Source organism: Nannobrachium achirus (assembly GCF_963921795.1).
Source record: "Nannobrachium achirus genome assembly, chromosome: 10".
NCBI classification, from domain to species: Eukaryota; Metazoa; Chordata; class Actinopteri; order Myctophiformes; family Myctophidae; genus Nannobrachium; species Nannobrachium achirus.
In genome coordinates this window covers 6303619-6328869 of record NC_137819.1, presented here as the reverse complement: position 1 = coordinate 6328869, position 25251 = coordinate 6303619, and the positions used below count along the sequence as shown (strand labels likewise).

General features: G+C 43.8%; 1 protein-coding gene across 1 annotated transcript in view; it reads left to right on the top strand.

The window, feature by feature from the left end:
* LOC308292369 (uncharacterized protein) overlaps positions 1-22625 on the top strand; it is a gene marked incomplete at its 3' end in the record, with an annotated part of 206613 nt that extends 183988 nt beyond the window's left edge. The window contains exons 58-72 of the mRNA XM_080734682.1: positions 168-292; positions 1644-1745; positions 2910-2970; positions 4059-4166; positions 6395-6708; positions 7212-7343; positions 7834-8071; positions 9639-9707; positions 12072-12223; positions 14737-14865; positions 15393-15450; positions 15806-15871; positions 19072-19203; positions 19284-19346; positions 20671-22625. Of these exons, the coding sequence (XP_080590808.1) occupies positions 168-292; positions 1644-1745; positions 2910-2970; positions 4059-4166; positions 6395-6708; positions 7212-7343; positions 7834-8071; positions 9639-9707; positions 12072-12223; positions 14737-14865; positions 15393-15450; positions 15806-15871; positions 19072-19203; positions 19284-19346; positions 20671-22625 (3704 nt within the window). The remainder of the gene's footprint in view (positions 1-167; positions 293-1643; positions 1746-2909; positions 2971-4058; positions 4167-6394; positions 6709-7211; positions 7344-7833; positions 8072-9638; positions 9708-12071; positions 12224-14736; positions 14866-15392; positions 15451-15805; positions 15872-19071; positions 19204-19283; positions 19347-20670) is intronic.
* Positions 22626-25251: the final 2626 nt, after the last annotated feature.

Genomic DNA, 25251 nt, shown 5'->3' with positions numbered 1-25251 from the left:
TAGTACTATCAGATCATAGACCCATTTTGTTATGATTTGAATTAAATGAAATCACTTACGTAACCTATAGCGTCGTTTAGAATCTCAAAAATAGATCTACAACGTCACAACCTGTCAATGCTGCTGTTATCTAATCAGACTTGTGCTCTCTTGTGAACCTCTTCCAGGTGTGAGGTTCATGGTGTCGGTCACGCACGAGAAACGCTCTACGTTGTTCTGCACACTGTGCAAGACCAAGCCCAATAGCAACAGACAACACAGGTCCAATCCCATGCATCAGTTAAACTACGTGGTGAGTCATTGAAACATTTTCTTAAAAAAAAAGAAGAATTGCCATAACAGTGGTGCTCAAACGTTGTCATGCCAAAAAAAAACTCAAAAATACATTATTATTATATGTAGTAGAGCAGGGGTCTTCAACAGGGGGTCCGCGACCCCTAGGGGGTCCTCAGAGTTACTACAGGGGGGCCGCCAAATCTTTGTGAGATAGGATCATGTTTTTTTTACATTAACCACTTGAACCCCAGCATCCCTATTCTGAGTGGAACATTAGCCAAAAATAGCCGATCTACAGGTGCTGTAAGCTTGTAGATCGGCTATGTTTGGCAAAGAGGTATTGACGGTTAAATGTCTGAAAATACACATTACTCCAACACGATGACAGTGCTGTCAAGCAAGTCTAAGCTGTCTGAGAAATCTGTGAAGATTTTTAATCTGCAACATAATTATAATAATATGTAGTGGGGGTCCCTGCTTTTGCAGTTTGCACTGAGTGTTTGCACTTTTTAGGTAGTTGTTTTAGATCTTAACTCATCTAGTGCCTTTCGCGTGATGTCACGCGATAAGTACTAGAGTACGTATAGTGCCGAATGCGTGATGTCGCGCGAAAAGTAATATATTACTGTAACGGCGAGTAAAAATACCTAGTACAATGGCCGACGCTCCGGAGACGAAATCCGCGCTGATTTGTCATCATCACGGCTCCACGAGCACACAATAGTCATCCCATAACATTGAGGTGGACGGCCGATCTCATCTTTAATGTCCATTATCTCAAAACAACACTTTAGAAGCGAAGATGGAGGCAGATGCTCGCTTATAAAACACATGTATAAACGCTCCTATGCAATCCAGCATGGCACCACGTAAACAATGTTCGGTTCCGTCGCAGGATCCGATGACGTCAGACCGGAAGTACTTCCGGTCTAGACTTCTGGCCTTCAAAATAAGACAATGGCCGTTAATGGGGCCGGGAGGGGGCACTCTGGACCCCCTAATCCGTTAATGTCCTGGGCTCTGGATGAGCTAACATATATAGACTTAAGCAGCCTAGTTTTGTTTTAGCAACGTAACACTGATTTTATTATTTGTTTTCTCTGTTAAGCACTTGTGCTTCATCTTCTGCTCTGTAAAGCGCTTTGAGCTGCATTTCATGTCATGAAAGGTGCTATACAAATAAAGTTTTATTATTATTAGTTATTGCTGCTTTTGTTTGCACACAATGAATCTCACTTACCTTTTTACTTAAATTGGTATTGTTGACAATAAAGTTGAACCTTGAGCTAAGGGGTCCCTGGCTTGAAAACGTTGAAGACCCCTGTAGTAGAGGTTTCCTACATGTTAACGTTATGTTCTGCATTTAGAGGATCAAGTTCCCCGAGTTGACCTCTCTGTCGGACACGGAGCTCCTGACGCTTGTCCCCGACTTGGCCAAGCAGGACGCGGTCAACAGCCATGTCATACAGGTGACTCACACCAGATGTTTTACAAACATAGTTCAAATACTACTACTACTCCTCATTTGGCTGGGGACCCCCGGGAACTCCCTCAAGGGCCCTTAGGGGTCCCCGGTAACCCCCCTTTGAAAAACCACCAACTCACGCCACTTTTCTGCAAAGTATCCACACACACACGCACACACACACACACACACACACACACATACACACACTAGGGCATTACCGATTTTTGCAAGTTGACTCGACTCAGTAAAAAGTTGAGTTGAAGTTGACTTTATCAAGTTGACTTTATCAAGTCATCAATTTATCAAGTTGTGTCTGGGTAGCTCAGTCGGTAGAGCTCTCGCCTTTGAACCGCAAGGTCATGGGTTCGATTCCGGGCACCGCCAACTCAGCGTATGAGTAGCACGGCTTGGCAAGCTGTGCGGCAAGTACTGGGAGCTGATGGTAGGTGTGGCGCTCCACCTCAGCAGTCCATCTCCCAGGGGTCTAGCGCATTGTAACGGGGACAGACTCCCGCGTGTTACCGGCTGATACCGACAATAAGCCACTCCCGACCTACTTGTCTTGTCTTGTCTTGTCTTGTCTTGACTTTATCGTTTGATGACGTCATAACATCACACACAACCCCCCAATTATTATGCGGGGTCCCCAGATGATTAACTTAATGTGAAACATTGTTTTCTTACTCAACTGTAAACAAACCAACATAAAGTGTATAGAGGGTATCTTCACATTTCTAAAGTACCAATTTAAGGACTTTTTAATACCTCTAAAATGACAAATTAAACATTGGCCAAATTGTCAAATATATAGTGGCAGAAATTGTGAAAATAGCGATCTACATGCTCACAACACCTTGCGTTGCAAGGCGTTGTGAGCATGTAGATCAGCTATTTTCACAATAGAGCGTTTTTATTTTTATTTTATTTTTTTCAACCTCGACTTTCCACTTTCTCTGGTGGAAGTCAACTTTTTCGTTAATGCCCTAAAACACACACACACACACACACACACACACACACACACACACACACACGTTGATTGATTGAATACTTTATTAACGATGATTATTACTAGTAGGCTACAGTCAAAATGTATGCTAAAAGGATGGCCTTGTTCTTGTTGTTTTGACATGACTTACAGTATATGTCTCTTTGCTTTGCTTAGACGGTGACAATGAACAGTGAGAGAGAGTATGAAGAGCTGACTAAAGCAGAATTACCAGAAGGTAAAAAAAACCTGCATAGCGAGACACCATCTTGTTGATCTGCTATTGGATTTTCAACCAATTTCGACAAGCCGAACGACAATCCCAAAAATGTTCACACCGCATTGAAAGTGGCTAATGTGAGACATTCGATGTGAATCTAATGCAGGGGTTTTCAAAGTGGGTGACGGGTGACGGCAGTCCAGGGGTGCCGCGAAATCATTTGATAATATTTGGAATTTATTTGGACACTTGAAAAAATATTTAGTATAATTTTGAACTTGAAGTACAAAGTTATTTTCAGTGAGTTCTAACCAAATTGGTTATTATCTCAACGTTTTCCTCGCAACATAATCACTAAAATAATATCGTCACTGTCGGGCAGAAACCTTGTATCTCCAAGTTTCAAATGTGTACGTCTTTTGGTAAAGCAAAGCCCTGCTTCATCATACAAGACTGTCGCACAAAACTAGTGAAACAGCAGATCTAAAGGCACCGTTGTGTGCTTGTAGATCTGCTGTTTTCACTAGTTTAGTACATTTTATAGATGATAAATACAAAACGAACGGTATTGGACATACAAGGTTTCCACCAGACAACGATGATATGCTATAAATATAAGGTGCTGGGAGTGAAAAAAAACTTTTGGTCATTTTATTGTCTAATCAGGCTTTTTTGAACACCCCGGACAGATTTTAATTTGCTTGATTCAATATTTAGATATTTGATGTAAATGTTACTTCAAACTCCATTTTAACCATGATAGATTCATCAAAAACACCCCATTACTTTTTTCTGATGACTCATACTACCCTCCTAATACGTGAGCAGGCCGTGCTTTTTTGATAACCTTTTTCATTTATTTGTAATTATTCTTTGGGGAAATGGAAAAATAATCAATACAATAAAAGAATGGCGTGACAACATTTACATCAAATATCTAAATATTGAATCAAGCAAATTAAAAACTGTTCAGGGTGTTCATAAAAGCCTGATTAGACGAAGTGAAATATCAATTTAATGAAATAAATGACCAGGGAGTATGACGCAGTGTTTAGCCCAGAGCTGTGCTTTTTGATTTACACATGATTGTGGTCTTTCTCCTTAAGCCCTGGCTATGCTTGAAGCCATCCTTCTGAGACAGCAGAGAGGGTCCCAGGATTCACCTTCTGCAGCAGAGAGCCTGAAACACCAGGACATGTTTCCGTCAACTGATGGTAAATGCACCAGCACATCACAGTTTCCTCAAATGTTTCTTTCTTGGGGTATAAATATTTCGAGATTATGGGGGACCTCGGTCAAATACATTTAACCCATTCAGAACGGGTACACAGTATTGTGTATTATTGCGACCGTCAGGTCGCATTTACTACCAAAACCTCCTCCGGCTGTCTGTCAGTCAGTCAGTCTGTCCGTCATGTCACACTTTTCCCCAACTCATATCTCCGCCACCGTTGCCCCAAGACATGCCAAACTTTGCACACACACTCCTTGCCTGCCAATCCACAACCTCCACCTCTCACGTCATACGGGCAGCCATAGTTACACCTGGAATGTTGAATCTCCATATATGGAGATAACCTACGCATCACACAAAGTCTGACCTCACCAGCCCATACTTGGGCATGGACGACTTATATCTCCATATACGGAGATGGCCATATATGGAGATACGATGACATCACAGAGTCCACAGCTGATGATGTGGCGTGATGTCATACAATACACAAACAAGCCCTAAGCTATAAGCTTAGTTGATGCTGGCGATAAGGTCTGAGTCGAGGAATGCTCTCTTCCCTGGTGAGAATTGCCCCTTTATAGGGCTTGTTGTATTGTATGACATCACGCCACATCATCAGCTGTGGACTCTGTGATGTCATCGTATCTCCATATATGGCCATCTCCGTATATGGAGATATAAGTCGTCCATGCCCAAGTATGGGCTGGTGAGGTCAGACTTTGTGTGATGCGTAGGTTATCTCCATATATGGAGATTCAACATTCCAGGTGTAACTATGGCTGCCCGTATGACGTGAGAGGTGGAGGTTGTGGATTGGCAGGCCAGGAGTGTGTGTGCAAAGTTTGGCATGTCTTGGGGCAACGGTGGCGGAGATATGGGTTAAGTTCTTACCGGACACCACGCTAAACCACACATTCTCTGGCCCAAACAATGCAATACATTTGCCACACACATCCCCCTACACTCAGGAACCAATGCCACTTACAGCCCTCTTTTACATGTGACCTGACGGTCGCTTACCTCCCGATTAGGGCGTCTTACTGGTTATGTTATGCTTTAACTATTGAAAAATAGCAGATATACAAGCTCACAGCGCGGCACCGAGTGCCGCGCTGTGAGCTTGTAGATCTGCTATTTTTGAAAAATCTTGAGAATTAGAATTTTGACCCTATTCTATAAGTGTCTATTGAATCCTTCATTTTTCTATGTCAGCAATCTGGCCAGCCATTGTCAAAGAAAAGGTCCTTTTCACTTAACCGGAGCTCAGTTAGTCTGAACTTGAGAGACTACTATGTCAGTGGTTCTCAAACTTTTTCATGTGAAGCACCCCCAAAATGATATGTATTTGGCCACGGACCCCCATCTCAAAATATTTAGTTCCAGGGACCACCCAGAAGCAAAATTTGATTTACGTGAGACGTTCGCTTTAAAAATACCGGTATATTCAAAGATTTTCACACATTTTCACGACTTTTCAAAAATAGGAGATCTACAAGCTTGCAGTGTGGCACTGAGTGCTTTCACGACTTTTAAAAAATAGCAGATCTACAAGCTTGCAGCGCGGCACCGAGTGCCGCGCTGCAAGCTTGTATATCTGCTATTTTTCAAAAGTTAAAGCATTCAATAATCTTAGGCCTAAATGGGTTAATTCTGGGGGTCCTTGACTTGACAATAGGCAATTTAAGCTTCCCATACAAAACAGCCATCGGCAACGGGGTCCCACCCTGTTTACTGAACTCTTTGGTTCCCATGGCGACGCGTCTATGCGGCAGACGTTGTAGACGCTACGTGGAAAGGGAGCTTCTGGCGTTGTAGAGACGGCTGTGACGGTGACAGGTTTATCTATCGAGCACTGGTCATATTCCGGCTACCGTTGTCATCTGCCGTAGCCGTCCGAAGCTTAAATAGCCTACTGTTTGTGCATCACTGATAGAGAAACACATTTTTCAGAGAAGGAATTTTATTTATTTATTATCATTAATTTTGTTTTCTATTCCGGTAAATTCCGGTCGGCTAATTGAGCCTACTAAAGAAGTACGGTTGAGTCCGGTTGCAATAGATTTCGGCTGAGAACGAGTTAATGGGATCCTGTTTTCTGTTTCTCATCTCCATCTGTTTTTTTCTTCTTTTTCTATTTTACCCCTATCATCGTTTATTTGCACTGATCCACCGTCCATCACTTCCGTCCCTTCCCTCTGTCCATAGGCGTTGAAGCGACCCAAAGACCGCATCGTTTGGCCACTGGCTCACAATCCTCACCAGTGCACACATTACCCCCCGCTGACGCCCAGCCAGGCGGCCCACAGAGCCGTGATGTTCAGCCGGAGAGTTCTCGCTACCCCAGGACTCAGCCAGTGACTCTTCGTGACACCAGGACACAGCCTGCGGCCCCTTGGGACTCTGTCGAGCAGCAAGGGGGTCCTCGGGGGTCCCCGGGAAGACAGGAGGCTCCTCAGGAACCTGCTACATGGCAGAAGGCTCCTCAGGACAGCAGTGGCGTCAGTTCAGAAAAAGCTAGGGTATGGCAAAGACGGGAGTCCTCACGGAAAAGAGGCATTACATTTTGTATGACACGGTTCTATTGTGAAAATAGCAGATCCACATGCTCACAACGCCTCGTGTAGATCGGCTATTTTCACAATGTCTGAAAAAAACGAGTTTTGCCAGTTTTTTACACGGGTTTCTACGGTTTCTTGGGCTGGATATGGCAGCCTGGAACGGTTGTTCAAGTGCGGCTAAACTTAGCATGTTAGTAAATGTGCCACAATTAGCAATAATAATGCATTGCAGCTGACCTGCGGAACCTGGGAATGTACCATTCTGTCAAGATGGGGAGAATACAAGTGTGGAGAATACAATTGTTAATTGTTAATACCTTGTTAAAGTGACCATTTTGTTACATTTTGCATTTGTAGTTATTTTACTTTAATTTAACAACATAATAACCAGCACAGACAGACAAAGAGACATTCATGGATTTATATTTTAACAAAGTATCTTTTATTTTCCCCCCTGGACCCAGGGTATGGCAGCTGCATACCCCTGCCATACCCAATTGACGCCCCTGCAGGACTGTGACACACGACCCGTGGCTCCTCAGTGCTCTGGTGCAAGTCAGGAGGCACCTCAAGACCCCGGTGGTGTTCATCTCAAGGTTATAATAGTTTTGGATTTTTTTCATTTGTTTTTATTTTTTATTAGTTTTGAGGTTTAGTTTTAATTCGTTTTTAAAGTGGGGTTGCTAGTAACGTTTCGTTTTTATTTTTTGAAAATGCTTAGTTTTAGTTTAGTTTTGATTAGTTTTAGTGTTAGTTTTAGTCTCATGGGGCATTTGTCAGATTAAAAAAGATCCGGAAAAAAAATCGACAAAACATCATATTGTGGAGAGTGGCAGGAATGTTGAGACATACAACGTCTCTCTTTGACCTCACCAACTGGTGGTTTTTATATACTCTAATAACCAAGCCAGTGGTTCCAAAATAAACTGACCAAGACGAAAACTAAGGAGATTTTCTCTATCATTTTAGTTTTAGTTTAGTTTTGTAAACACACAATACCGTTTCAGTTAGTGTTAGTTTTTTTTTTTAAAAAGCTTGTTTTTTCGTTAGTTTTAGTTGACTATAATAACCTTGGTTCAACCACAGGACCCCGAACCCAGGGAGGGAAGAAGGATAAAACTGGAGGCGCCGCTGGAACGTCCACTCAGACAGACGTTCTTCTTGGACTCGGACAGGGGACGCCACCAACAGGACAGGGGACGCCACCAACAGGACAGGGGACGCCACCAACAGGACAGGGGACGCCACCAACAGGACAGGGGACGCCACCAACAGGACAGGGGACGCCACCAACAGCTGCCCGTCTTGCAAGGCACTTCAGCAGGTCTGTGTGGATCAGGGGGTGTCATTAGAGCAGGGGTTTTCAAACCTTTTTGTCTCAGGGCACCCCATAAATATTGTTTTAATCCGAGGCACACCGTCCCCCTACATTATAATTTTCACTCCCAGCACCTTATATTTATAGCATATCGTCGTTGTCGGGTGGAAACCTTGTATGTCCCAAACCGTTCGTTTTGTATTTGTCATCTATAAAATGTACTAAACTAGTGAAAACGGCAGATCTACAAGCACACAACGCCTCGCGACCCGAGGCGCTGTGTGCTTGTAGATCGGCTGTTTTCACTAGTTTTGCGCGACAGTCTTGTATGATGAAGCAGGGTCTTGCTTTACCAAAAGACGTACACATTTGGAGATGCGAGGTATCTGGCCGACAGTGACGATATTTTAGTTATTATGTTGCGAGGAAAAGGTTGAGATAATGGCCACTTTGGTTCGAACTGACTGAAAATAACTTTGTACTTTAAAATGATACTAAATATTTTTTCAAGTGTCCAAATAAATTCCAAATAATTATCAAATGATCTCGCGTCGCGGCACCCCTGGACTGCCGTCACGGCATCCCAGGGTGCCCCGTCACCCACTTTGAAAACCCCTGCATTAGAGGCATCAGGGGGTTAGCAGACGCCAACGCCACCCCCTAGTGTTCACATTTAACCTTAAATTCTGTTATTTCATGCTTATTGTCCCCAAGTCTGTTTTCAAACTGTTTTAGTAGATTAATCTGATTTTATCACAAATTGATGCCTGTCCGTTTTAGATAAGCGTTTTGCAACCATTTATTAACCACTTACATCCCTATTTTGGGAATGTCATTATAGGCGAACGTTTTCAAAACATTTTGTCTTTTTGCCCCCAACAAATGGTGAAAATAGTAGACCTACAAGCTCTCAAAGCCAATATTTTCACTATTGGAGGAGGGGTAACCTATTTCTTACTGTTTCTTTCGCCGTCTTTCTTTTCTTTTTTTTTTCTCTTTTTTTTGTACTCTTTTACTGCTTCGGACGTTCCCGTTCGCCCCAATTTTGACGGCGGCGCGTTGCCAATACGGCTCGTTCTTTTTACCTCTTCTGATGACTGTAAGCTGATGGGGGGTCGCGCCGCCGCGTACTGTAAAAACATCTCCCGTAACGCTGCTCTCAAAAATCCCCCGCACGTTAGCAATAATGGAGTCCCAAATCACTTCCCGGCTTTTTTTCTGTGGACCCGTTCTAGAAAATGCATTTCTGTGCTCTAAATGGATGGCAAGCGAAACGGCCCAATTCACATGAATTCTTTGTATAAGGCTGCCCTCTGCCGCCAGCTAGGCCAAAGTACACATACGAGCGTTGTATCGTAGAAAGAATTAGTTTGAAAATATCAACTAGATAATTTTCTATAACATCACAAAGGTAAGCTGCTTTTTGCTGGCACCAGCCCCAATATTATACATTATAACATCTGGCTGTTGGACAGTTAATTATTATTATTTCTTAGTTTTTTATGTTTTCATTCCTGTGTGGGTTTGTTTGTTTGTATCTTATTGGTGGATGCTGTCTGTCTGTTGCAAACAGAGAAAAGCAAATTGACGTCCATTTTCCTTGGCGTGAGGCTGTCTGAAGCGGAGTGGAAGAAAGTCATAGGTGAGTGTTTGTTTTCCCTCATGGACAAAATGAAGAATCCTTTGTGGCGTTGACATCTCTTTGCAGGGGAGTCAACAGCGATTTGCAAGTGTAAACACTTGTTTTAACCCATTTAGGCCTAGAATTATTGAACGCTTTAACCAGTGGAAAAATAGCAGATATACAAGCTCACAGCGCGGCACCGAGTGCCGCGTTGCGAGCTTGTAGATCTGCTATTTTTGAAAAAGTCGTGAAAATGTCGTGAAAATCTTTGAATATACGTATTTTCAAAGCGAACGTTTGTAACTCAAATTTTGCTTCTGGGTGGTCCCTGGAACTGAATATTCTGAGATGGGGGTCCGTGGCCAAATAAATATCATTTTGGGGGTCCTTGACATGAAAAGGTTTGAGAACCACTGACATAGTAGTCTCTCAAGAACAGACTAACTGAGCTCCAGTTAAGTGAAAAGGCCTTTTGATTGACGATGGCTGGCCAGATTGCTGGCATAGAAACATAGGTTTTTCAAAAAATCTTAGAAGGATTCAAAAGACACCTATAGAATCGGGTCAAAATTCTAATTTTCACGGTTTTTCAAAAATAGCAGATCTACAAGCTCGCAGCCGCGCTGTGAGCTTGTATATCTGCTGTTTCTCAATAGTTAAAGCATAACGTAATGATACACACTAATGTGTACCTGTTCTAAATGGGTTAAGACTCAAGTATCAAGTATTCAGAATCAAGTCCTGAATACGTTCCAAGTGATTGATATGAGCTAAATGAGGGCCATTTCAAAGCCTTTATTCAATCAATAAATGGGGAGCGCCACGCAGCAAACGGCGTTGGGGGACGGGATTCGAACCCGCAAAACACCCCCTGTCAGGCTGTCATTGCAGTCTAGGGACCCCCACACCAATATTAGCCCATTTAGGCCTGAACACATTATGACGCAATATTTTATGCTTTAACTATTGAAAAATAGCAGATATACAAGCTCACAGCGCGGCACCGAGTGCCGCGCTGCGAGCTTGTAGATCTGCTATTTTTGAAAAATCGTGAAAATTAGAATTTTGACCCGATTCTATAAGTGTCTTTTGAATCCTTCTAAGGTTTTTGGAAAAACTATGTCAGCAATCTGGCCGGCCATCGTCAAAGAAAAGGTCCTTTTCACTTCAACTGGAGCTCAGTTAGTCTGTTCTTGAGAGACTACTATGTCAGTGGTGCTCAAACCTTTTCATTTGAAGGACCCCCAAAATGATATTTATTTGGCCACGGACCCCCATTTCAAAATATCTAGTTCCAGGGACCACCCAGAAGCAAAATTTGAGTTACAAACGTTCGCTTTGAAAATACATATATTCAAAGATTTGCACACGTTTTCACGACTTTTTCAAAAATAGCAGATCTACAAGCTGCCGCGCTGTGAGCTTGTATATCTGCTATTTTTCACTGGTTAAAGCATTCAATAATTCTAGGCCTAAATGGGTTAGATGACTGTTACAGGTGACTGTTATCCATATAGTATGTAATAGGGGGGTAAAGATATAGTAACTGCACCGAAATATCGTTTTTAATTTAAAAAAGTAAGTATATTGAAATGAAAAGAGCTGAAATTGAATCATATCGTTTGATTTTGTATCGAATCGGTAGTACAAATAATTGTATCGATACTACCTACTTGTGCATTATATTTAGTATTTTTAAGAAGAAAAAATGAAAAAGAGGGGTTTAATTACTTTTCCTTTCCATATAGCTACACTGGTCTATCGATAAATATGTGTAATCTCTGTGTTCATGTCAAGGTGCAGGTTTGTCCATAATGTGATAATCACTGTGTTTACTTATTTATATCCATAATAATACACGTTTCCCTTAAAAACCTGCACTATCCACACTTTTAACATAGATTTAATTTATTTGCTAAATAGTTACCATATTGATTTAAAATCATTGAATGTAATCGTATCGTATCGCCATGAATGAACCAATATCGTCCATGTATCGTATTGTCAACCATGTATCGTGTTATGTATCAAATCGCTATTAAAATGTATCGTTACACCCCTAGTATGTAACAATTACATAAGAGGTGTCTTAAAGGTGAGTGGCAGTTCAGGTCAAAGGTGGTACTGCAGCTGAAAATGCTCTGAGATCCATTCAAAAATGAGAGGCTCTCTATTCAGGAGTGGTAATTTAGCCTCAAACCTTTTGAAAAACGCTTTTGGGACATAAACAATATGACATAAATACTTTTTAAATGCATGGTGTATCACCTTTGTGTGTGTGTGTGTGTGTGTGTGTGTGTGTGTGTGTGTGTGTGTGTGTGTGTGTGTGTGTGTGTGTGTGTGCGTGTGTGCGTGCGTGCGTGCGTGCGTGCGTGTGTGCAGGTCTGGCATGGGTACTGGAGTGTCAGTGTCGAGACATCTATACGGGTGAGCAGCTCTTCCCGTTCTACCTGTGTCGTATCTGCGAAGAGAAGGTCCAACTCAAACAAATCATTGGACACGTCACCAACATCCATCACCAACGTGCACACATGGTCAGTGGCCTCTCTGCTACTCCTCACCAATTATCATTTCTACTATCACTAAATGGAGAAACTCTTATAATGGGGCTGTTAAGTCTGACATCATTTTGTAGGCAGAGGAGAACTTTTGGCCCCAGCGCCCTTGAATCTTTTTACTATTTACTAATTTTTCTTCTCTTTGTTGTTGAAAGGAAAGTGGTGGAATTATACTTTAGTCGTTATTTTTGTCTCGGATCTGTTGAAATAGCGAGGGACAGATATTGATAATAAATCTGCTTGGAGGTCTGACTACAAAATGATGTCACGGCTTAAAAGCCCCATTGTGACATGCTCTAACATTAACTCATATGCTGCTATGGCTGAAAATCCCGTTGTACCGCCCTGCCATGCCCGTAGAACCCGGAAATTTCCTGTTTTTGAAAAAAATAAAAAATAAATTTGACCCCAAAAAATGTAGTAGGCATGATAGCAATCGCGAAATTGCATGTTTAACCCCCATAGCAACCCCATCTTTCAAACATGGCAGCCATCTTTGTTTACATTTTAGGAAAACATAATGGCTGCTATCTCATGAATGCCTGAACGGATTTCCATTCGGATTTTTTTGTTTGAAAGCTGTGAGCAATGTGGACACATGTGGTGCATTATCTAGGCATTGGTGTGCATGATCCGTGCACTATGAATTACATGGAAGTCTATGGAGACAGGGGCATATGAGAGTACGAAGGTATTGTTAAAGGAGTAGTTCACCCCCAAAATGACTTTTTTTCTATTGATTAGTCACGCCATGGAGACTAGAGTTCAATAATATTTTTTGTTTTTTGTCGCATTCCTAAGACAAAAATGTGATAACAATACATTTTCTCCCATTGATTCCGGATGGTGACCCGTTTCGAAACGGGTCACCATCCGGAATCAATGGGGGTAAATTTACTCGAATCAAATTTTTGTCTTAGGAATGTGACAAAAAACGAAAAATATTATTGAACTCTAGTCTCCATGGCGTGACTAATCAATAGAAAAAAAGTCATTTTGGGGGTGAACTACTCCTTTAAATGGCAGCAAATGAGTTAAAGGGATATTTCACTTTAAAAAAAAACTTTTGGTAATTTTATCGTCTAATCAGGCTTTTATGAACACCCTGAACAGTTTTAAATTTGCTTGATTCAATATTTAGATATTTGATGTAAAATGTTACCAGGCCCTCCAGGCCCAGGGCCTCTCCACATACATTACACACCCATTGTAACTTCAAACTCCATTTTAACCATGACAGATTCATTAAAAACACCCATTTTTTTTTGGGGGGGGGGCCCGCTGGCCTAGTGGTCAAGGTGCATACCACATACTAGGCTATGATGCCTGCTGGCGTCGCCGGTTCGATTCCCGATCCGGACGACCTTTGCCACATGTCATTCCCCATCTCTCTCCCCATTTCCTGTCAGTCTACTGTCCTATCAAATAAAGGCATGAAAAGCCCAAAAACAAATCTTAAAAAAAAAACACCCATTATTTTTTCTGGTGACTCATACTACCCTCCTAATACGTGATCTTTTTTAATAATTATTTTTTTGTATTGTATTTTTTCCATTTTCCCAAATAATTATTAAAAAGAAATGAAAAAAGTTACGGATAAAACACGGCCTGCTCATGTATTAGCAGGGTAGTATGAGTCACCAGAAAAAAATAATGGGTGTTTTTAATGAATCTATCATGGTTAAAATGAAGTTTGAAGTTAAAATGGGTGTGTATGTTGTGGAGAGAGGCCCTTCCCCTGTTTCCCTGTTGAAAGTGGAATATCCCTTTAACCCTCTCCCCATGACCAAATAACGCTCCTACATCTGGCTTTGTCTGTTTGTCCCGCCTGTCTGGGCGGTGATTGGTCAATCGGTGTCTGTCTGTACGCCCAAGGTCACATTAGCCTAGCTTCGCAGGCCGCTTAATGTAATTAACTCTCAAATACCTGGAACGCGCCCGAGTCGCGTTAGATTTTAACCACTTTAACCATTATTGTATGCTTTAACCTTAGAAAAATAGCAGATATACAAGCTCACAGCGCGGCACCGAGTGCCGCGCTGTGAGCTTGTAGATCTGCTATTTTTGAAAAATCGTGAAAATGAGTGCAAGTCTTTGAATATCTTTGACCCGATCTTTGACCCGACTTCCAAATCCTTCTTCTAAATCACGCTGTTCTCAAACTTTTTCATGTCAAGGACCACCAAAATTACATGTATTTGGCCACGGATCTCAAAATATGTTGTTCCAGGGACCCACCCAGAAGCAAATATTAAAAGTTACAAATGTTAGCTTTTAAGTAGATATATTCAAAGACTTGCAAAAAAAAAATCATGATTTTTCAAAAATAGCAGATCTACAAGCTCGCAGCGCGGCACTCGGTGCCGCGCTGCGAGCTTGTATATCTGCTATTTTTCACTGGTTAAAGCAGTCAATAATCCTAGGCCTAAATGGGTTAAATCATATAAATAGCACTGCTCGCGTCACACGGGGTGTGATTGTGTTTGCAGGCGTATTGCTCCACCATCACGGCTGGAATCGAGGAGGTGAAGGCCAGCGAGGAAGACAAGAACAAAATGTTTGAGCGGGCCGTCAACAAAGTCTCAGAGCGGGAACGTGGAGTCCAAACGGATGCTATGGTAAGCGGTCGGATCGTCATGGTAGACCATGAAGTTAACCTCTGCCGTGGGTTGGGATGCGGAGGCGGGGATCCCACATTGAGGACCCGAAATTTGTCGCATTCCCAAGGCCAAACATTGTCATCAAATGTTAGTCTTAAGAATGCGACAAAAAACTAAAAACATTATTGAACTCAAGTCTCCATGGCATGAGTAATCAATACAAAAAAAGTCATTTTGGGGGTGAACTACTCCTTTAAGCCACAAGGCAAGCTTGCCTCGTCAAAACATGTGACTTCCATAGGGAATGAATTGGACAGTGCTTTACCCCCCGCCTCCCCCAAGGTTAAGCATAAAGCATGAGCCTTAACTGTGTGAGCACAGCCTCAGTATTGTTTTGATTTTGTTTGTTCCAAGTTTAGTTGGAACGCCCAGCCTAGCTGGAGGACCGAGATTAGAGAGGATAAAATAACAATGTGATATTTCTCTTCATTCTGTGTCTGATTTCTGTCCTTAACTATTTTTCTATTTTTTGTTTCTTACCTAAGGTTATAAAGCTTACCAAAGAAGAATATAATCGTGTCCAAGCGGCTCCATTCAATGAAGGTACAGTAGTTCTTAATCTTTTTATTTCACGAATCATGAAGGTGTCGTTACATATCGTCACTGTCGGGCAGAAATCTCGTATCTCCAAGTTTCAAATTTGTACATTTTTTCGCAAAGCAAATCCCTTCTTCATCATACAAGGCTGTCGCACAAAAGTAGTGAAAACAGCCGATCTACAAGCACACAACGCCTCGCACCACTAGTTTAACTCATTTTTAAAACGATAAATGAAAAACAAACGGTGTTGGACATACAAGGTTTCCACCCGACAACGACGATATCCGTGTCTGTTTACAGCTGGATAGTCCTTGAATGAGTGGTGCTGTAACTGTAGTGTATTGATTGTTGTCTGTAGGCATCCACATACTGGAGGACATCTTGGTTCCATCTTCCTGTCCACCTGCTGATCAACATCCACCAGGTGAGAACCTCTCTAATCTTTATGTTCCTCTATACCAGGGGTTTTCAAAGTGGGTGACGGGGCACCCTGGGGTGCCGCGATAGCAGTCCAGGGGTGCCGCGAGATAATTTGACAATATGTGGAATTTATTTGGACACTTGAAAAAATATTTAGTATCATTTTAAACTTGAAGTACAAAGTTATTTTCAGTCAGTTCTAACCAAAATGGCTATAATCTCAACGTTTTCCTCGCAACATAATCACTAAAATATCGTCACTGTCGGGCAGAAACCTCGTATCTCCCAAGTTTCAAATGTGTACGTCTTTTGGTAAAGCAAAGCCCTGCTTCATCATACAAGACTGTCGCACAAAACTAGTGAAAACAGCCGATCTACAAGCACACAACTCCTCGCATCGCGAGGTGTTGTGTCTGCTGTTTTCACTAGTTTAGTACATTTTATAGATGATAAATGCAAAACTAACGGTTTTGGACATACAAGGTTTCCACCCGACAACGACGATATGCTATAAATATAAGGTGCTGGGTGTGAAAATTATAATGTAGGGGTGCCTCTGATTAAAAAAATATTTATGGGGTGCCCTGAGACAAAAAAGTTTGGGAACCCCTGCTCTAAAACAGTGGTTCTCGGGCTGCGAGCCCCAAAATATTCATCACCCTGACGAGCACTAAAGGCTCTAACAGAGTCCAGGGTGAAGAGCTATTCACTTCACCTCGTTGTAGTTTCCTAGCTATCACCTAGGCTTTGTTATGTATTTTTAGGTGATAGCTAGAAAACTACACTGCGGTGAAGTGAATAGCTCTTCACCCTGGACTCTGATAGAGGCTCAAGAGTTGAGGCATTTAATTGCGACCGTAGGTCGCACTTACTACAGAAAGCTGCTCGAGGTGTCCGTCCGTCCGTCAGTCCGTCCGTCACACACGTCACACGTCACACTTTTGCCCTGCTCATATCTCCGCAACCGTTGCCCCGATCCATGCCAGATTTTGCACACACACTCCTTACCTGCCAAACTACAACCTCCAAGGACCCCCGGAGCTCCAGGGACCCCCAGCTCCCTCGGGGACCCCCAAGTGTAAAAAATGAGCACATGTGCAAAAATTACCAAATGACCACCCCAACGGGGCTGCTCACGGGGCATTCCCGGGGACCACCCACTCCTGGTGCTCCAGAACGGATGCAAAAGTGGTGGCGCCCCCAGTGGAGGACCCCCTGCCACTGCAGCTCACATAAAATGCCGTAACTCGGGCTAGGAGCGACCGGGAGAGCCGGGGCCGGTACCTATTCGTCCGCCTTGGCGGCGCGGAGACCCCACCCCTCATTTCTCACATGGCCCTCTAGCGCCACCATGAGGCCGATTCAGATTTTGCCCTAAAATCACGAAAATCACTACACATTATGTCTACACTCATGTCATCAACATGCTCAGGAAGATTTTGGAAAAACACATTTTTGCTCTATTTGTGGAGATAAGTGACCTACGGTCGCTTATCTCCCGATTAGGGAGTCTTACTGGTTTTGTATAACACGGTTCTGTTGTGAAAATAGCAGCTCTACATGTCGTGCGGCGTTGTGAACATGTAGATCGGCTATTTTCACAATTGTTTAATTTGTCGTTTTAGAGGTATTAAAAAGTTGTCACTTTAGAAATGTGCAGACTGTCTGTACATTTCTAAAGTGACGACTTTTTCAGACACCCTCTATACACTTAAACCTGAGGTTGGTTTGTTTACTGTTGAGTGAGAAAAAAATGTTGGATATTAACTCATTCCCTGCTAGGCCCGATAGTCCTGAGAATATTTTAATGTCTCTACCTGCCAGGCCCGATAGTCCCGAGAATTTCCCATTTTTGAAAAAAAAAAAAAAAAGAAATGACCCCAAAAAATGTAGTAGGCATGATAGCAATCGCGAAATTGCATGTTTAACCCCCATAGCAACCCCATCTTTCAAACATGGCAGCCATCTTTGTTTACATTTTAGGAAAACATAATGGCTGCTAGTTCATGAATGCCTGAACGGATTTCCATTCGAATTTTTTTGTTTGAAAGCTGTGAGCAATGTACACACACGTAGTGCATGATCTAGGCATGGGTGTGCATGATCCGTGCACTATGAATTACATGGAAGTCTATGGAGACAGAGGCATATGAGAGTACGAAGGTATTTACAAATGGTGGGGAATGTATTAAGTTAATCATCTGGGGATCCCCCCCAAAATAATTTGGAGACCCCGACCCACAGGTTGAGAAACACTGCTCTAAAACAACCTTTAACAGAGTTAAAGGTATACAAGGACCAACTTAACATACTGTACCTCTGCATACAGATACATATATGTCCCAGCTAGTGACCACTGAAGTTGATTGCGACCGTCAGGTCGCAGTTACTATCAAAACCTCCACGGGCTGTCAGTCATTCTGTCTGTCAGTCTGTCTGTCTGTCCGTCACGTCACACTTTTCCCCTACTCATATCTCCGCCACCGTTGCCCCTATCCATGTCAAAACTTTGCACACACACTCCTTGGCTGCCAAACCACAACCTCCACTCATTTCTCACATGGTCTAGCGCCACCATGAGGCCGATTCTTGCAAACACACATTTTTGGACACTGCTCCTACAGATTTTGCCCTAAAATCACGCAAAGCCGTACACAGTACTGTATGTCTAGAGTCATGTCATCAACATGGCTCTGTCCCATTTAGCGCCACCATCAGGCCGATTTTTGCTAAACACATTTTTGGACACTGCTCAAACACGTATTTGCACTTACAGGCCTAATTGTGTATACATGTGACCTGACGGTCGCTTATCTCCCGATTGGGGAGTCTTAAGCCCGTATCAGAGTCTACAGTGGAGACCTATCCACCGCAAATTTGAGGTGGAAAGCTTTCCACCTCAAGTCAGAAAATAAGTGCAGGCCATCATAGTCACGGCCCACGGTGAAGTCCTTTACCCCGTCTAGACCGGTTCAGGTCGACCAATCAGTGAACGGGGTGTAGAGCCTGCCTGTTTGATAGTAAAAACAGAGAGATGTGTTGGGACTCACGGTGGAAAGCTCTCCACCGCGAGGAATGATGTAACGTTGTAGTTTCATGACTCAAAAAGACTCGAAAAGACTACACTGCGGTGTAAAGCCTTCCACCGCGGACCCGACTATGATACGGGCTTTACTGGTAATCTTATCGTTTTCCCACATTTAGAAGCGACAGACAACAGACGTTTGAAGAAACAAGGTCTGACTGAGAAGACTCCGATCAGCGCGGCCATCGTGAAGACTGAGCCGATCCCAGAGTGTCTCGCAGTCCTGGACGCTCACGACTCAAACACAGCAGGTGTGTGAAGTCAACATTACTCCAAACACAGAAAGTTAAACCATGTCTGATTGGTCTAATTGTCTCTCTGCTGTTTCCAGTCACCATTAAACAGGAGGTGAAACAGGAAGACCACGCCCACAGCTGTTTCTCTGGACATGCTGGTAAATATACTGACACTTACTGGATCACAACTTGTTTTAACCCATTTAGAATGGGTACACGTTATTGCGTATCATTATTTTATGCTTTTACTATTGAAAAATAGCAGATATACAAGCTCGCAGCGCGGGAGCTTGTAGATCTGCTATTTTTGACCCAATTCTATATGTGTCTTTTGAATCCTTCTAAGGTTTTTTGGAAAAACCTATGTTTCTATGTCAGCAATCTGGCCGGCCATCGTCAAAGAAAAGGTCCTTTTCACTTAACTGGAGCTCAGTTAGTCTGTTCTTGAGAGACTACTATGTCATTGGTTCTCAAACCTTTTCATGTGAAGGACCCACAAACTGATATTTAGTTCCAGGGACCACCCAGGAGCAAAATTTGAGTTACAAACGTTCGCTTTAAAAATACATATATTCAAAGATTTGCTACAATTTTCACAACTTTTTCAAAAATAGCAGATCTACAAGCTCGCAGCGCGGCACTCGGTGCCGCGCTGTGAGCTTGTATATCTGCTATTTTTCACTGGTTAAAGCATTCAATAATTCTAGGCCTAAATGGGATGATATGATATGATATGTCAGTTCACACTGATATTTGTCTTGCGGCACAGCAGCCATATATGCGAAACATATATTAAAGCAATAAGCCACAAGAGGCGAGTGGTTACCGGGGTAGTATACACCGGCTGAGAGGCGTTGGGAAACACGAGGCGCAGCCGAGTATTTCCGACCCTAAAACGGTCACAATATTGCAACATGAAAATCATAGACATGTACCAATTAAAACTGTTCTATTTCACTAATAATACACAATAAGGTCTGCTCTGCAAGAAAGTGTTTCCCGGCCAGGCTGCAGAAACAACACAGGTGCAGATAATTGGTGCACTGTGTAACACTGTGGAAAGAAATAACGCACCTGGGTTTGATATAAACTGATGCAAGGTGTGGGTTATAGTCTCATATACCACAGCAACCAGCCAATCAGAATCAAGGAATGGAACTAGCCGTTTTGGAAACAAACATTTGACACCAAAAACAAACAAAAAACAGGATTACATACATAAGGATAATACCGACAAGAGCAATGTCCACCGCCTTATTTCCTGATAACCCTGCTGTTTTGATCAACTGTACTATTATAGTTATTTACAACGTGGCAAAACACTTGCAGTCGGTTTATACTGTTGTCATCGAGATCACCTTGCATTGTTTAATTTAGAGCAGGATTATCAGATCAGCGCGTCGGTCTCGCAAGTCTTCATCCAAAAAGCTGCTTTCGTTTTAAAATGTATCCTGACATAGATTTTTTTTTTCCCCTTTCCAGAAATGAGAAAACAATTGAAACACGGTTTGGATGGCGTGTCATTGATTGGAGATGCGGGGACGGTCAAGCGGAGAAGAATGTCAAAGTCTGCCGCTGGTAGCGACACGCGTGACAGTCCCTCAAGTCTGTGTTTAAAAGTCTCATCGCGTGTCAGCCTGTCCCCCTCTCCCCAAAACCAAGAGACATCAGTGAAAGTAGAACCCAGTCAGTGTCCCTCTCTCCAAAACCAAGAGACATCGGTGAAAGTAGAACCCAGTCAGTGTCCCTCTCTCCAAAACCAAGAGACATCAGTGAAAGTAGAACCCTGTCAGTGTCCCTCTCTCCAAAACCAAGAGACATCAGTGAAAGTAGAACCCTGTCAGTGTCCCTCTCTCCAAAACCAAGAGGCCACAGTGAAAGCAGAACCCACATCGGTCCCTACGACTGTGGTTTCTCAGTTGGTGCAGCGCTGCGAGGCTTTGCAAATGCAGCCTGAGCGGAAACTAGAGCTGGTCTTGAACTCACTTAAAACAATAGCGTCCTTCAATAACTTCAACCTCGAATGTCCTCCGACAAATCCGGCCTCGGCTGCTTCTACCGAGACTTGGTTCACGGATTCTTCGCTGGCGAGACGCGAGCCACAGCCTGAACTTGGCTCCATCCACTCTGAGGTCGACCGTATCTCACTGGCGAGACGCGAGTCACAGCCGGACCGTAGGTCCGCCCCGCCCAACCCGTCCGATGCTGAACGAGCCTCGCCACCGCTGGTGTTGTCCCATGTGACCCCCGTCCCCCTGTCCCCTCCAGCCGACAGAGGACCGCCCCCCAGTGAACCGATAACATCCATCGTCGACGTGAACAACTTTAGACACTTTGCGTCTTTGGCCCGAGCCAAGCAGTCCGGGAAGGACGTCTATTCCGGTCAAGAAAGCTCAGAAAACGCCATCGTAGGTCGCGTGAAGCCCAGGATGCAGTCGGACTCGGAGTGTCAAATCCCGGTCGCCAAACGGAACCAAAATGTCAACCTGCGCAAACGCGCGGCCCCGGATTCTCCGGGCGTCGACGTCTGGAGCTACGAGAACCGGCAGTTCCCCGACGTCACCCCCGCCCCCGACCGGCCTCTGGAGAGCTACTACGGAGCAGCGCGCCCTGCGGGTGGAGGCGGTCGTGTCACCTCCAACTCTGCTACAGCCACCGAGGAGCCCGATCTCCCCGGGGTCGTAGCCCAGTTGTACCGTAATCTGGGCATCGGCGTGGGCGGAGCCAGCGCCACCACCCCGCCGCCGGCCACTGTCGTTAATCCAAACGCCGCTCCAGCACCGCCGCAGGCGGTGCTGGAGCGGCGTATAACACGTACGTATAACACCATGGCCTCTCCTTTTAATGTCGCGGTCGGTCCGTACATGGGCGGTCCCGTCACCGCGGTGAACCCAAACCCCACTAGCCAGCAGTTTGCTGCTATCGATTACAGCGTCAACCAGCCCACCGTACCAATGGCGCCCGCCGGTGGCTCCATGCCAGCTGCAGGCTATCCAGGCACGCCACTTTATCAATACCGCCAAGTCGCCCAGAACCCGTATTTCGCGCATGGACATCCCTCCGTAGCCGGGACCCAGAGCACTTATTTCACACACGGGTATCCGTCCGCGACCGGGACCCAGAACTCGTACTTGGCAGCGCACGGATATCCGTACGGGACTGGGCCTGTCGTGTTGCCTCCTCCAGCCCACCTGCAGCAACACAACCCACCCGCGGCAGCAGCAGCAGGCGTTTCCCAAGCCCCGGACCAGCACTCCATGTTCTCGCCGTACGTAAGCTACAGCGGTGGTTCTACTGGAGGATTGTACCCCGTCCACACCCCCGCTCAGCAGGGAGCGGTCGCAGGACAGAGCGTGATGTCTGGAGGCACCTACACCACCAATCCGCCTTTGGAAGCCTGGCTTGACATGCAAATGCAACAGCCGCAGCCGCAGTAACAGTTCTGGGAAACGGTGTCTCTTATAATAACCACCCACTGGTGCTTTGGTGTTTACTGTTCAACAGCCACCATTAAATCATATCGTCGTTGTCGGGTGAAAACCTGGTACGTCCAAAACCGTTCGTTTTGTATTTATCGTTTTAAAAATTATTTAAACTAGTGAAAACAGCCGATCTACAAGCACACAACGCCTCGCGCCGCGAGGCGTTGTGTGCTTGTAGATCGGCTGTTTTCACTACTTTTGTGAGACGGCCTTGTATGACGAAGCAGGGCTTCGCTTTGCGAAAGAACGTACACATTTGAAACTTGGAGATACGAGGTTTCCGCCCGACGACGACGATATGCTCTGCTTCGGGATTGACCTTTTTGTTGTTTGGTTTGCTCTCCTCCTGTCTCACGCTGGTATTTTGTCGTTGCAATTCCTCTCCGACCAGAATAATAACCTCTTTGAATCCTTGCATAAACGTCAGCCCCACGATGGCGTCGTGTTTGTTTCTTTTAACGTTTCTTGGTCCCTTGTTGAGATTAGCATCACAGGTGTTGACGAAAGCGGAGCTGCTGGTTACACCGTCAGTGATTTTCACTCAGGTTAGCGAAGGACCGACAGACGGTCAACTCAGGTTAATGTTAATTATACAACAGGTAGTCAGGCTCTCAATGGAAAACAGGCTCTCCAACCGTGCAGGTAATGAGCACTACTGCACGGTCTCATCAAATAAAGAAATAAGCTGCGTTTGTCACGAAAGAGAGCAAGCGCGCCCCTCTCCCCGCACTATGCTAGGCGGCTAGGCTAGCGGTTTTCATGTGAAGTTCAGGGACGTAGTAGCTAAATGAGGCGTTAAAAAATCACAAATTCCTATCGTATATCTTAATTACAATGAAATGAAGTTGACGTGTTTTTGTTTTTTTAGGGGCAACAGTTGTATAATCGCAATATTACACGAGAGGGTGTGCATTATCGCGGTTATTTGTCTCTTCAGCCCTGCCTACGGAACTCGCCTGCGGCTCGTTCCTGCAGCAAGGCTGTCGGGGCCAAATAACCGCGATAATGCACACCGTCTCGTGTAATATTGCTTAATAACGACACAGTGTTTCCAAGCGTTACCTGCTATAGTGTTTTGTATAGTGTTTTATACCGTTTTTGCTTTTTTTTTTACAACAGCTGGCTCGACTTGTCCTCGGGGGACGTTGAGCTGCTGGAATGTTTAAGGGTCAGTTTGGGTATGGTCTCCCTCCCGTTGTTGTTTTTTTCTTTTTTTTTTTTCTTGTTGGAATTCAGCTTTAATTGGTTGTTGGAGTCGTGGTGGAGTTCAGCCAATGTTGCTTTCAGCAACGACCGCAGTTACTTATCGTCGTTGTCGGGTGAAAACCTTGCGTGTCCAAAACCGTTCGTTTTGCATTTATCATTTTAAAAATGATTTAAACTAGTGAAAACAGCCGATCTACAAGCACACAACGCCTCGCACCGCGAGGCGTTGTGTGCTTGTAGATCTGCTGTTTTCACTACTTTTGTGCGACGGCCTTGTATGATGAAGCAGGGCTTTACTTTGGGAAAGAACTTACACATTTGAAACTTGGAGATACGAGGTTTCTGCCCGACAGTGACGATATGTTTCACTGAAGTATTACCTCGAAGAAACTGAAGGGGGGGAGTCTTTATTTTGTTTATGAAAGATGTTGTTTATGCCTGAGAGGTTGATCGATTTATAAAATTAATGAATGTTCCGCCGTACAGTATTATTAATGTAAGTACCCTGTGTAAGTATTGTGCAGGTTAGCTGTTCAAGGTATGGATGTTTATTGTTTTTATTTAGGTTTTTAAAAAGAGACATGCTTTGGGTTTTTTCGTTACCGAGTGAGAAAGTGTTATCACAATGTTTTCAAAATAATGTTTTATTTTGTATTTCTTTTAAATCTATCCATTAAATGGATATTTGAATGTGTTTTATTTGAAGCAATATGATTTATTGTCTTCCTTTTTTTTTATTCTTTGTATTTTCAAAACCTCATTCTGAATAAAAAACAGTAAATATACCTAAATGTTATGTTGGCTGTCACTAGCGCTCTGAATCAACTGCAGTCGTGTGATGGATTTTGTTTTAGGGAGACCTGTAAAGATGAATGTACAGTATCTAGATCAGGGGTATAGTTCTGACGATTTAAAATGACTCCAATACGGAACTAAAACTTCCTATGATTGGCCGCTAGTTGCGCTGTCCCCCCCCCCCCCCCCCGGCCGATCGCAAAAAGAATTGTGCTCCATTGGATCCCATTCATTTTCCCCTTTTGTTTTCTAACCTTAATTAACATTTTCATGAATACTGTATGGTTCCTATCGCTAGTTAAAAATTGCCTTTCAATCACCATCATATTCGTTTTGTCGAAATGTGGTCCAATTTATTTTAAAATAAATGATAAAGTTGCGGGGGGCGTGGCCAACTAAACTAATACCAGCCGGCTGTGTTGTTCTTCGTGTGCTGTATTTCGGGAGGCTCCGACCACATTCTCCCATGTATCCCTGCGGTTGCATGTGACCGTTGCAGCCAATAGCATCTCTGATGCCTTTACAATTCTATGATGGCGACACCCATTCCAAGGGGTAGAAAGGGCCATTTGCGCTGCAT